This window comes from Nerophis ophidion, linkage group LG07 (genome assembly GCF_033978795.1).
Source record: "Nerophis ophidion isolate RoL-2023_Sa linkage group LG07, RoL_Noph_v1.0, whole genome shotgun sequence".
Lineage (NCBI taxonomy): Eukaryota > Metazoa > Chordata > Actinopteri > Syngnathiformes > Syngnathidae > Nerophis > Nerophis ophidion.
The window spans coordinates 24,092,910-24,107,997 of NC_084617.1; the positions used below are offsets into that span (position 1 = coordinate 24,092,910).

A 15,088-nucleotide genomic window follows, 5' to 3' on the forward strand; every position below is an offset into this window, starting at 1 on the left:
CGACATATGTTGATCCAAAACCTGTATGTACCATTCAGCATATTAGTACCTTGGGCACTAATACACCCCCATACCATCAAAGATGCTGGTTTTTGAACTTCGCGTCTATAACAATCTGGATGGTTCTTTTCCTTTTTGACACGCCGTCCACAGTTTCCAAAAAGAATTTAAAATGTGGACTCATCAGACCACAGAACTCTTTTCCACTTTGCATCAGTCCATCTTAGATGAGCTCGGGCCCAGCGAAGCCGGCGGCATTTCTGGGTGTTTCTGATAAATGGCTTTTGCTTTGCATAGTAGAGTTTTAACCTGCACATACAGATGTAGTGAGAAACTGTAGATACTGACAGTGGTTTTGTGAAGTGTTCCTGAGCCCATGCGGTGATATCCTTTACACACTGATTTCACTTTATGATGCAGTAGGGGATCGAACGTCCATAATCTCATCGTTTACGTGCAGTGACTTCTCCAGATTCTCTGAACATTTTGATGATATATCACGAACTGTAGATGGTGAAATCCCTTGCAATAGCTGGTTGAGAAATGTTGTTCTTAAACAATTTGTTAAGGCATTTGTTCACATACCAAAGAATATAAAAATCGGATCCATTACCTCCCTGCTTGGCACTCAGCATCAAGGTTTGGAATTGGGAATTAAATCACCAAAAATAATTCCCGGGAGCGGCCACTGCTGCTGCTCACTGCTCCCCTCTCCTCCCAGGGGGTGATCAAGGGTAATGGGTCAAATGCAGAGAATAATTTCACCACACCTAATAAATGGTACTTTAACTTTGACAAAGTCGCCCCATCCTCGTTTGTGAATGACTGAGCATTTCATGGAAGCTGATTTTATACCCAATCATGGCACCCGCCTGTTCACTTGTGGGTTGTTCCAAATAAGTGTTTTGAAGAGAATTCCTCAACTTTCTCAGTCTTTTTTGCCACTTGTGCCATGTTTTTTTTAAATGTTGCAGGCATCAAATTCCAAATGAGCTAATATCTGCAAAAAATAAAGTTTACCATTTCAAACATTAAATATCTTGTCTTTTCAGTCCATTCAATTGAATATAGGTTGAAAGGTATTTGCAAATCATTTTATTTTGTTTGTATTTACGATTAACACAATGTGCCAACCCCACTGGATTTGGGGTTTGTATTTTCATGCATCTTATTAATTCTATAATGTGCAATAATGTCTTTATTGAGCATGAGCATGCTATCAGCTGTTCACACATTGTCACCTTCCTTTATCCCTGATGGTGTCTTTCGTGCTGACACCTTTAACTGTTAGATACCTGATTGCCACTTCCATTCATTTTCCACTTTAAAGATGCTAAAACTAATTAACTTTAAAATCAGTATTTGCTAAACCATACTGAAAAAAATCGTATCGTTTGTGTAATAGGTTTTGTGTTCTTATTATTTTGTTTTCCCATTGAGAGATCTATCAAAATATTTTTCACCAAGTACTACCTCAGAAAAGACCTGGCTCTCCAAGTACCACCATAATGACCAACATTACAATACAGTAGTGCAGTAGCCCCAAGTGTTTGTTAAAATGTAGGCAGAGATTTCATTTAAAAAGTATATTTGATATTGTTGGCCACTGTAACATAACACACAGTTTGAACAGTCAAACTCTGAGTATTTAATTCAGTGATTTTTTGGCATACCACTTGATGGAGAACTAATGGCATACGTACTACAGTTTGAGAATCCGTGCTCGAAGCTGATTATTCTATTTGTTGTTTTTTTTAAACAAAGCAGGGAATAAATAAGACAACAAAAAATCAAAACAAAGGCACGTTGACGAAGATGAGTTTCAGGTCAGAAAGCCAATCAAATTATTTTCCTTTGTGAGACGAGGAAGTCACCGCTAAAGTCAAAACCGACATGTGCTATTTAACATGTTCCACATGGTAATATGTGTACAACTGGGATAAAGTGAAGAGGACACATTTCATTTTCACTACTTTGATGACGTCAGCAGGTGAGTGAGTCATTGATCGTGACATTTACACAACTGTAAGTCAAATCTACTGTTCGCTGCTTCCAGTGTTAAGCCAAAAACTGATTCCCTGAAAAAAATTTAATGTAAAATGGTGACACTGCTTTGTTTTTTTTCTGTCCACAACTGATCACTACATGTAAGACACTTTTTATTTGAAGATATTAGATACACAATGGTGTATATATCAAACATATCATCCATTCATCCATTTCCTATCGCTTATTCCCTTTGGGGTCGCGGGGGGCGCTGGTGCCCATCTCAGCTACAATCGGGCGGAAGGCGGGGTACAGCCTGGACAAGTCGCCATCTCATCGCAGGGCCAACACATAATATGTACTGTATATAACAAGGTGTATACAGATTACATATTTTGTATGGTATATACACTGTAGTGAATATATCATGTATATAATATGTATACAGTATGGTATATATATATACTATGTGGTATGTACACACCATTGTGTATATATATTATGTATGCATTTTAAATGATGTTTACATATTACATATGCACAGTATATACAAGGTGTTTACATACTATATGCATATACAGATGGTATATTCCCCATTGTGTATATATAGATATTATACACATGGTATATACATACACAATGGAGTACACACACTATATGTGCATATTATACGCACACCATTGTGTATACATATTATATATATATACATTGTACACACAGTGTAGACAAATATAAATGTTATATACATACTATATGCATGTATGCATGTATGTACACCATTGTGTGTATGTATATATTATACACACCTGTGTAGGGTGCATGGTATAGACATTGTGTAAATATATTATATACACATGGCATAGTCAACATGATGCACACATGCATATTATATAAATATACATGGTGTATACATAATGTATATTATATGCAGGGCTTACACCCCATTGTTTATATACACATTATATACTCATGGTATATATATATATATATATATATATATATATATATATATATACTCACACATGGAATACAATGATTTGCAAATCATTTTCAATTCATATTCAGTTGAATATGTTACAAAGACAACATATTTACAACATAATAAAGTACTATTTAATCTATTTGATGTTCAAACTGCTAAACGTTTTTTTTTGCAAATAATCTTTAACTTTAGATTTCATGCCAGTAACACGTGGAGTTGGGAAAGGTGGCATTACATACTGATAAAGTTGAGAAATACTCATCAAACATTTATTTGGAACATCCTACAGGTGTGCAGGCTAATTCGGAACAGGTGGGTGCCATGATTGGGTATAAAAGCAGCTTCCATGAAATGCTAAGTAATTCACAAACAAGGATGGGGCGAGGGTCACCAATTTGTAAGCAAATTGTCAAACAGCTTTAGAACAACATTTCTCAACGAGCTATTGCAAAGAATTTAGGGATTTTACCATCTACGGTCCGTAAAATCATCAAAAGGTTCAGAGAATCTGGAGAAATCACTGCACATAAGCGATGATATTACGGACCTTTGATCCCTCAGGCGGTACTGCATCAAAAACCGACATCAGTGTGTAAAGGATATCACCACATGGGCTCAGGAACACTTCATAAAACCACGGTCAGTAACTACAGTTGGTTGCTACATCTGTAAGTGCAAGTTAAAACTCTGCTATGCAAAACGAAACCCATTTATCAACAACACCAAGATGGACTGATGCAAAGTGGAAAAGTGTTCTGTGGTCTGACGAGTCCACATTTCAAATTATATTTGGAAACTGTGGATGTGGTGTCCTCCGGAACAAAGAGAAAAATAACCATTCGGATTGTTATAGGCGCAAAGTTCAAAAGCCAGCATCTGTGATGGTATGGGGGTGTATTCGTGCCCAATGCATGGGTAACTTACACATCTGTGAAGGCATCATTAATGCTGAATGGTCCATACAGGTTTTGGAGCAACATATGTTGTCATCCAAGCAACGTTATCATGGACGCCCCTGCTTATTTCAGCAAGACAATGCCAAGCCACGTGTTTCAACAGCATAGTTTCGTAGTAAAAGAGTGCGGGTACTTTCCTGGCCTACCTGCAGTCCAGACCTGTCTCCCATCGAAAATGTGTGGCCCATTATGAAGCGTAAAATACGACAGCGGAGACCCCGGACTGTTGAACGACTGAAGCTTTACATAAAACAAGAATGAGAAAGAATTCCACTCTCAAAGCTTCAACAATTAGTTTCCTCAGTTCCCAAAGGTTTATTGAGTGTTGTTAAAAGAAAAAGTGATGCAACACAGTGGTGGACATGCCCTTTCCCAACTACTTTGGCACATGTTGCAGCCATGAAATTCTAAGTTAATTATTATTTGCAAGAAAAATAAAGTTTATGAGTTTGAACATCAAATATCGTGTCTTTGTAGTGCATTCAACTGAATATGGGTTGAAAAGGATTTGCAAATTGTTGTATTCCGTTTATATTTACATCTAACATAATTTCTTAACTCATATGGAAACGGGGTTTGTATATATATATATATATATATATATATATATATATAAACATGAATATTAAAAAAGTGTACACATTAGAATATGGTTTAAAGTTGTATACAACATTATGTACACACACTAATATATATATATATATATATATATATATATATATATATATATATATATATATATATATATATAAACACACACACACATACATGGTGTATACATGTTATATATACATTGTATATACACACTGGAGACATAAATGGTATATACATACTATATGCATGGTATATACACCATTGTGTATATATTATACACACATGGTATATGGTACACGGTATATACATCACTGTGTATATATATTATATACAAATGATATGTAGTACGTGATATATAAAGCATTGTGTATATATATATATATGATGCACACACACAAATATACATGGTGTAAATATATATATATACATATACACACAACATGGTGTACACACATATACACCTTAGTTTTAACTTATATACAACATGGTGTACACACATACATTATATATGTAAATATATATATATATATATACATATATATGGATGCAAACATACATGCATATATACATGCTATATATATATATACACAAACATACATACATATAAACACACACACACACGGTGTATACATGTTATATATATATGATGTACACATATATGCAGGGTATATACACAATTGTGTATATATATATACATATATATATTATATACTCATGGTATATACAACATGGTGTATATGTACATGCAAATATATTAACACTATGGAGTACACAGTTTAAACTTATATACAACAGGCGGTGGCCAGCAGGAGAGACGAAGTTTGAAAAAAAGAGAACACTTTGAAATGCCAGCTGTAAGTTTGACGAAGGAAAGCCAAAGCTTTTAAAATCAAGTCAGTGTAGTTTTATTGCAAGAATATAAAGAATAAATAGCAAAATGTCCTTAATTTACAGGGCAGGAGAAGTCACAACTTGTTGTACATTCACAGTCCACTAAATAAAAATAATAAACACTCGCAGCGCCATGATTAGCCCGCGCACGCGCATTTGCAGTCCGTGATGACGGGGTAATGTACCGGGATCCACGCGCACTTGAGCCCCGCCTTCCTCTGCAAGCACCTCCACCTGAGCAGGCCCAGGTGCGTGGAGGCGGCGGGCTTGCACACCATGCCCTCCGGCACCGAGCAGGAGCGCTTGCTGAGGCAGCCGCCCACGCGCACGAAGCGCGGCCAGAAGCGGTGTCCCAGGTCGGTCCAGGTGTGCAGCACCGGGCAGAAGGTGTAGGACCACAGCCACTGCTGCAGGCGCCGCTTCAGTTTCTTACTGGCTTTGTGCTTCTTCCCCAGTTGCGCGTCAAAGTCCAGAGCCCGGATCTCCTTGGGCAGAACCCCGCCGAGCTTCTGCAGATCCGCGTCCTCCAGCTCGTCGTTCCCAGGGAATTGGTCGTCGCCGGGCGGCGAGACGGACAAAAAGCGGCCGTCAAAGTCTCCCAGGAGGCTCCTGAGCTCGGTCTCGTTAAGGTCCCGCTCCCTGGGGTCCAGCACGGGGTCCGGGTCCTCCTTTAAGTCCACGAGCGGCATGCTGTCACTGGGGATGGGTCGGAGGAGGTAGTAGTGCTGGCAGCCGCCCCGGTCCAGCAGCAGGCCCAGGTACAGAACCAGCACGCACACGGAGTGCGGGTTCGGATGCATGGCGCGATTACGCCTGACAGTGTCGCGCACGGCGGGCAGCAGGCATGCGGACGTCGCTGCGGGTTCTGGTTCCGGTGCACGCGCGCCGACTCGTCATGATGCTCGTGCGCGGCCTCCACCGGGACGACGAGGCTGCGTTATATGGAGGCCGGCGTGCGTGATGTCACGGCGTGCGTGAGTGCGTGCGCCGTCAATGCGCGCTTGTTGTCTGCGGGAGGACATCCCCACCGGGGCGGGGCGTGGGGAGACGCCCCCCTGTTGCTTTTCCAGACTTCCTAAATCAGCCTCCGTGCAGCTGGAATGGCTGCACACGACTCGGGCTGGTCAGGCATGTTAAGACGTCCGATAAATCCTTCTGAAGCGTCTCGTCGTGGCGCCGCGGCGCTCCACGAGAACTCCTGCGGAACACGTTCGCTGACCAGCTGCTCGACCTGCAGCACGCCGCCCGAAAGAAGATTTGATTGGGCCTGCAGCTGCTTCCAATAAAAATGGGGTTGGGCGATACGGCTGAAAAGTGTACCCCGATATCGGACATCGACTTTAGGCATCCATAAGGCAGTGTTTTTCAACCACTGTGCCGCGGCACACTACAGTCTGGTGTGCCTTGGGAGATTATCTAATTTCACCTATTTGGGTTAAAAATATTTTTTGCAAACCAGTCATTATAATCCGCAAATAATATGCCGTTGTTGAGTGTCAGTGCTGTCTGGAGATCGGCACACTTATATACTCTTCCATAGCAGTAGTGTAGCTAGGGATTTTGGGGCCCATGAAAATAATCTTTACAGGGCCCCCAACACAGCGGCAACATTTTTTGATGCTATTTTACATACAATTATGCATTTTAATGGTATTTTTGACAATCAATACCATATTTTTGGAAGAAGAACAGCATCACAGTTGACATGTACAGTAGGGGAAGAACTGAGCACTCTGAATACAATGAAATTCATTTTGAGTCATTTATTTGCTGCGCCACTAATTCTTAAATTGGAAATAAACTCTTCCATGAAAAAATAGCAATCATAATCAGTGGAGAGAAAAAAATCTCCGCAAAAACGCCATCAAAATACAAAATGGCCATAAATGATTTCTCATAATTTAAGTAGAACTTAATATATGAAAGAATGTTATATATATATATATATATATATATATATATATATATATATATATATATATATATATATATATATATATATATATATATATATATATATATATATATATAAAACGTTGCAGACTGACTCAAGCTTCCTCCTGCAGGGGTTGATGGTTTCAAAACAAATAAAGGTATTGTTACCAGGACATGGAAAATAAAACGTGTGATTATATGTTAGTTAATAACTTAGTGTCATTATTTTTTCTGTTTTATAATTTCACCATCATTACGGGCCTCTCTGGGCCCCCCTCCATCATGGGCCCCTAGAATCCGTCTCCTTTACCCCCCCTTTTCGGCGTCCCTGGGTGGCAGCCAGTAGCTAATTGCTTTGTAGATGTCGGAAACAGCGGGAGGCAGCGTTCGGGTAAAAAGGTGTGTAGTGCGTAAACCAAAAATAAACAAAAAGTGAGTGCCCCTAAGAAAAGGCATTGAAGCGTATAGGGAAGGCTATGCAGAACGAAACTAAAACTCAACTGGCTACAAAGGAGGAAAAAAAACAGAATGCTGGACGACAGCAAAGACTTTCTGTGGATCAAAGACGGGGTCCAGAAAGTACATCCAAACTTTACATGAAAATCAACAATGTCCCCACAAAGAAGGATAAAAACAACTGAAAAAGTCTTGATTGCTATAACAAAGCAAGTGTGGGGAATAGCGGTCAAGGAAGACATGAAACTGCTTCAGGAAAATACCAAAATAGAGAAAAAGACACCAAAATAGGAGCGCAAGACAATAACTATAACACTACACACAGGAAGACAGCAAAAAACTTAAAATAAGTCAAGGTGTGATGTGAAGGGTGGTGACAGTACACCTACTTTGAGACAAGAGCTATATTGATGCATGCTTGGTTATGCTTTAAAGTCATATCCAACTATTGCAACAACAACTTTTTATTGTCAATATCGGCTGCTGAGTTTCATTTTTTAATGATTTCTGCTGGTGGTGTGCCTCCGCATTTTTTTTAATGAAAACAATGTGCCTTAGCTCAAAAAAGGTTGAAAAACACTGCCATAAGGATGTGATCGCAGTACAGATTCAAAAGTACAGGTGTTCAAAGTGTGGACTGGGGGCCATGTGTGTGGGGCAGCTCTTATTCTATGGACACATTGTAGAAATAAATTGACGCGAAAAAGAAAAAAAAATTGACTGTAATAATTATAACTTGTCAACATCAATTTCATGCAAAAATATGTTGATCATCAATATTTGAAACTCTTTTCAATACAGTAGTGTTTTTTTTAAATGACATAGGTATAGTTTTTTTTTAATAGTGGTATGGAAATGGGGGGAAAAAAAGGTAACGTGCCAGTACTTAAAAGTTCACACATCACACAATTGTTTGTCACCAAACAATATCTGCCAGTTAATTCTACATTCAAGAGTTGTGTGAACAAAACAAAGCTACTTTTGTGACCTTTATCGCTACAGCTGTAAAGGCACCATTAATGCTGAAAGGTGCATACAGTTTTTGGAGCAACATATGTTGCCATCCATGGACGCCCCTGCTTATTTCAGCAAGACAATGCCAAGCCACGTGTTACAACAGCGTGGCTTTATAGTAAAAGAGTGTGAGTACTATACCGGCCTGCCTGTAGTCCAGACCTGTCTCCCATTGAAAATGTGTGGTGCATTATGAAGCCTAAAATACCACGACAGAGACACTGAACTGTTGAAGAACTTAAGTAGTACATCAAGCAAGAATGGGATAGAATTCTACCTGAAAAGCTTTGAAAAATTCCAAAGTTCCCAAACATTTACTGAGTGTTGTTAAAAAGAAAGGCCATATAACACAGTGGTAAAAATGACCCTGTTCCAACTGTTTTGCAATGTGTTGCTGCCATTAAATTAAAAGTTAATGATTATTTGTAAAAAATAAAAAAAGTTTCTCAGTTCGAACATTAAATATCTTGTCTTTGCAGTCTATTCATTTGCAGCTGTAGATCAAGCATGAATGGGAAAGAATTCCACCTGAAAAGCTTAAAAAAATGGTCTCCTCAGTTCCGTAACAATCACTGAGTGTTGTTAAAAGGAAAGGCCTTTTAACAACACTTGGCCCATGTGCCACCTTTTTGCAATGTGATGCTCCCATTAAAGTAAAATTACCGATGATTGTCACACACACGCTAGGTGTGGCAAAATTATTCTCTGCATTTAACCCATTACCCTTGATCACCCCCTGGGAGGTGAGGGGAGAAGTGGGCAGTAGCGGTGGCCCAACCCGGGAATCATTTTTAGTGATTTAACCCCCAATTCCAACCCTTGATGCTGAGTGCCAATCAGGGAGGTTATGGGTCCATTTTTATAGTCTTTGGTACTAAGTTAATGATTATTTGCAAAAAAAAATTCCAGTTGCAACATTAAATTTCTTGTCTTTGCAGACTATTCAATTGAATATAAGTTGAAAAGGATTTGCAAGTCATTGTATTCTGTTTTTATTTACAATTTCACAACATGCCAACTTCACTGGTTTTGTGTTTTGTATTTATAATTTTTTTAACTTTAATAGTTACTGTTACTTTATATAATTTTGTTAAGTTACAGTAATTGATACAACTGAATAACTTGTTAATATTACTGTAGTTAATAGTTTGTTAATTTAGTTAATATAGTTATTGTTACTATTAAATTAGTTAATTTAGTTATTTTAGTTTATTGATTAAAAATCTAATTAATTCATTTAGTTATTGGTTTGCAAATGATTTTATTTAACCTATACCTATTTAGTTAATTTAAATGAATAAAAAAATGTAGTTCATGTATTCGGTTTATTGTTATTTAGTCAATAGTTACTTTTTAGTTATTGTAGTTTCTTAATCCAAGGCCCTTTTTTACCGTTTGTTTAATTATGCGCTTGAAGTTACTAACGTTCCTCTGATTCGTATTCTCCCATCCTGCCTGCGTTCAAACCCCAACCTAGAAGCTTTATATCAGTTTGGAAGAAGATTTGATCATCTAAAGTGCAGTAATGACAGTGTGATGGTGGATTGAGCAGTTTTCATCGCCAGGCTCCGCCCACTGGGAATGGATACAAATAGGTACTGACCCACCCTGCACTTTAGGGTGTTACCATGATCATCCGTACCAATTTTAATCAAAATCTGAGTTTGTGAGCCAAAATATAAATGTTGAAAGTTTTGTGGCGAGACCTCAGATGAAAATTTGGCACTATGCCACGCCGACATCAGATGACGTGGGCACGATGCCTTCGCAATTTATCATCGTCCAGCCTTACACTTAGACTCAGACAAACTTAATTGATCCACAAGGGAAATTTTTCCACACAGTAGCTCAGTTACAAAGCATGGAAAGGATAAGGTTGGAAAGGATTATGCACACAAGCGCACAAAAAGAGGGCGTAAACAAAAAGTATAAAGTAGACTAAACATTTACCATAGTAGCAATATAAAACATAACATATGTAATATTTACATGTTATATATATATATATATACACACAGTATCAGTCATTTTAACTGCAACTCATTTGGTCAAAGTCCCCAGGAGGAGTTTGTTAAGGTATGTCCCCTGATTTTGGCCGACGGAAATCAAGGCGGACGACTTCCTGTTTGTTTGAAACCGTGAGTTTTTGAGACTTTTATGTGCGTTAAATAAAAAAATAATAAAAAAATAAAAATAATTAAGAAAAATTATATACATTTTTAAATCTGAATTTCCCCTTGGCTGTGTGTGTGTGTGTGTGTGTGTGTGTGTGTGTGTGTGTGTGTGTGTGTGTGTGTGTGTGTACGTGTGTGTGTGTACGTGTGTGTGTGTGTGTGTGTTTGCGCAAGTCGGAGCGCGACATCTCAGTCTGATATTTACCTTAAAAAAAATGATCAAGGACTCAATCATTACACTACATCAGTGCTTCTCAGACTTTTTTCACCAAGTGCCACCTCAAATCAGACTTGGCGCCACAAGTACCACCATAATGACCATGAGTGTTCAGAAAGTTACTTTTAAAAAGTAATTATAGCTACTCGATAGTTTACCAAAAATTTTATTGAATTACTCACAATTACTCTTTAATGAATGTAATTACTAATTTGGGAATTTATTTAATACATTACTTTTGAAAAAATACTTCAAATTCCCGGCATATGCTGTTGTATGTTTTTAAAAGGCGGGGCCCTTTTGCCTGGAGGGTTTCAACTGAGCTGTGTTTGTTAGCTTTAGTAGTTAGCATCGGCTCTGAGGCCAACTCCTTTGAATCTTTTCACCGGATTGTCTTTCCTCTGCTTCATAAAGAGATTGAATGTGCTTCCACGGCTGCCACATCTTCTTGTCAACAAACGGTGTATTGTTTGTATGGCAAGTTTTTCACTTCAATCAATGATTTACACATCCCACAGTTTGAGTTATCACTACGCTAAATTATGTATTTTATATTTAAAAGTGCCACATTTCAAAGAAGAAATTGTTGTATTATTGACAGTCCCTTAGTACCAGGACGTTCAAATATGGCAGATAAACGCGCAGTCGCCTTCTGGTGTGGTCGCACTTGCAAAACAACAATGGTAGGTTAATGGTAGGTGTGTCAAAAAATACATTTTCGAATTGATCAAGATTTTTTTTGTAATGATTCTTAATCCATCCATACATGCATTTTCTACCGCTCTTCCCTTTCAGGGTGGCGGTGGGTGCTTGTGCCTATCCCAGCTTAACTGTTAGTAGGGCTGCGAATCTTTGGGTGTCCCACAATTCGATTCAATATCGATTCTTGGGGTCGCGATTCAATCATATATCGATTTTTTCGATTCAAAAACAATATTTTTCCAATTCAAAAAGATTCTGTATTCATTCAATACATAGGATTTTAGCAAGATCTACCCCAGTCTGCTGACATACTAGCAGAGTAGTAGATTTAATATATATAATTGTAAAAGACAATGTTTTATCAACTGATTGCAACAATGTAAATTTGTTTTAACTATTAAACAAACCAAAAATATGCCTTTTTTTTATCTTTGTGAACACATTGGACACGTGTTGTCAAGCTTATGAGATGCAAGTGTAAGCCACTGTCACACTATTGTTCTTTTTTAAATTTTTTTATAAATGTCTATTGATAATGTCAATGAGGGATTTTTAATCACTGCTATACTGAAATTATAACTGTTATTGATAATATTCATTTTTGTTTCACTACTTTTGGTTTGTTCTGTGTCGTGTTTGTGTCTCCTCTCAATTGCTCTGTTTATTGCAGTTCTGAGTGTTGCTGGGTCAGGTTTGGTTTTGGAAGTGGATTGCATTGTTATGGTATTGCTGTGTATTGTTTTGTTGGATTGATGAAAAAAAGTAAAAAATAAAAAATCGATTAAAAAAAAAAAAGAGAATAGATTCTGAATCGCACAACGTGAGAATCGCGATTCATATTCAAATCAATTTTTTCCCACACCCCTAACTGTTAGAATGTTAATGTTAGCATGCTAATGTTAAGTTAGCATGTTAATGTTAATGCTAACATTAACATGCTAACTTTTTTGCTTGCATGAATTTTTTTCTCTAATTCCACAAACATACACCTTAAAGTCATATAACTTGGCATGTCAAACATGCGACCTGTTAACATGCTAAAGTTAAAATTCTAACACTTAGCAATTTTGCTAACAGTTAGCATGTTCCACATGCCAAGTTATATGGCTCTAAGGTATAGTATGGCTGTGGATGTTAAAGAAACAAGTGTAAAATAGCGGAAAATGTTAGCATGCAATTTTTAACTCGATCCAAAAAATACAAAAAAATAGATGTGAAAATAAATAAATTATTTCTATTTATAAGTACTTAAAACGATGAGAGAATTTGCGGAAGGCCAGATATGACAGTGTACTTGTACATTTAAGTATTGTTCCACATAAAGTGAGCATTTTGTATTGCAGCCTCGACAAAAGTCCCTATTTTAGTTTTAAAAAAGTACACTTTCAACACAATATAAAGTGCTATACAGTACCGTATATCAAACAAACAAATAGGTGAAGGATCAACTTTCTCTTCATTAACAAGCCTAAACAACGACGACAAAATTCTGAACAGCCTTGTATGCGCTGCCCTGCCGCCATGTGCACGCACACAGAAGTCCCTTCGTTGCCCTCACGAACCATCAGAAATCAAAAAACTCCTTAAAGGGGAACATTATCACCAGACCTATGTAAGCGTCAATATATACCTTGATGGTGCAGAAAAAAGACCATCTATTTTTTTAACCGATTTCCGAACTCTAAATGGGTGAATTTTGGCAAATTAAACGCCTTTCTGTTTATCGCGCTGGAGGCGATGACGTCAGAATGTGACGTCGCCGAGGTAACACACCCGCCATATTCATTTTCACATTACAAACACCGGGTCTCAGCTCTGGTATTTTCCGTTTTTTTGACTATTTTTTGGAACCTTGGAGACATCATGCCTTGTCGGTGTGTTGTCGGAGGGTGTAACAACACTAACAGGGAGGGATTCAAGTTGCACCACTGGCCCGAAGATGCCCAAGTGTCTGCCGCCAGACCCCCATTGAATGTGCCAGAGTGTCTCCACATTTGACCGGCGATGCTAAGACAGACATGGCACAGAGATGTATGGATAACCTGCAGATGCATTTGCAACGATAGTCAACGAAATCACAAAGGTGAGTTTTGTTGATGTTGACTGCCAGCTAATCGATGCTAACATGCTACGCTAATCGATGCTAACATGCTATTTACCGGCAGTGCTAAAGCGGACATGGAACAGAGATGTATGGATAACCTATAGATGCATTTGCAACTATATTACGTTTCCTTCCACCCACAATTAATGCGAAAAAAACACTTACCAATCGACGGATTTAAGTTGCTCCAGTGTCAAAAGATGCGAAAGTCCTGATCGTTTGGTCCGCACATTTTACCGGCGATGCTAACGCAGCTATTCGGCCATGCTATGGCTATGAATAGCGTCAATAGCTATTCGCTCAATAGCTTCAGTTTCTTCTTCAATATTTTCATACTCCAACCATCTGTTTCAATACATGCGTAATCTGTTGAATCGCTTAAGTCAATGAAATCCGAGTTTGAATCCGAGCTAATGTCACTATATCTTGCTGTGGTATTCCCATTGTTTGTTTACATTGGCAGCACTGTGTGACGTCACAGGGAAATGGCCAGTGTCTTCGCAGAGAGCTGAAAATAAGGCACTTTAAAGCTTTATTTAGGGATATTCCAAGACCGGTAAAATTTTGAAAAAAACTTCAAAAAATACAACAAGCCACTGGGAACTGATTTTTATTGTTTTTAACCCTTTTGAAATTGTGATAATGTTCTCCTTTAACTTTAACAAGCACATTGCTACGATAATTAACATTTTATAAAGTAAAAATCCACTTATATTAACACTCATTTTTTAAAATTATTTTGTTTTTCTGGGACTCCATTTCAGTAAGCAAAATGGACAAAACTTGCCAAAAGGTGTAAAAACAAAAAAGACACACAAAGTAGCACTGAGGAGTGACTAGTAGTTTACTTCACTTGAAGTGACAAGTGAAAAATGCTGCGCCCTGCTTTTTGCTGGCGGTCGCAACACAAAACTAATGCATGAATAAAGCCTTTATTCACAGAGACACGGTTCGCACACATATTTGGCTCCATCTAAAAGTTCGTAAATTTAAAAGTTTGCAAATAGAGGGTTTTGCAAATCGAGGTTCCACTGTCCGTAGTTCTTTGGTCTAACTACCAGGGCCATTATGACACGC

At 38.1% G+C, this 15,088-nt stretch overlaps 1 protein-coding gene and 1 long non-coding RNA gene across 2 annotated transcripts in view; both read right to left on the reverse strand.

Moving 5' to 3' along the window:
* Positions 1 to 15,088, reverse strand: part of LOC133556083 (uncharacterized) — a 522,853-nt gene that overhangs the window by 437,107 nt on the left and 70,658 nt on the right. The gene's annotated exons all lie outside the window — the stretch shown is intronic.
* On the reverse strand, positions 5,400 to 6,672 carry nog1 (noggin 1). Its single transcript, XM_061905001.1, has one exon. The coding sequence runs from the start codon at positions 6,207 to 6,209 to the stop codon at positions 5,547 to 5,549; it is 663 nt and encodes a 220-aa protein (XP_061760985.1). The 5' UTR covers positions 6,210 to 6,672; the 3' UTR covers positions 5,400 to 5,546.

Excerpts from the sequence above, each read along its gene's own strand:
- nog1 (XM_061905001.1), bottom strand. The coding sequence starts at position 6,209 with ATGCATCCGAACCCGCACTCCGTGTGCGTGCTGGTTCTGTACCTGGGC.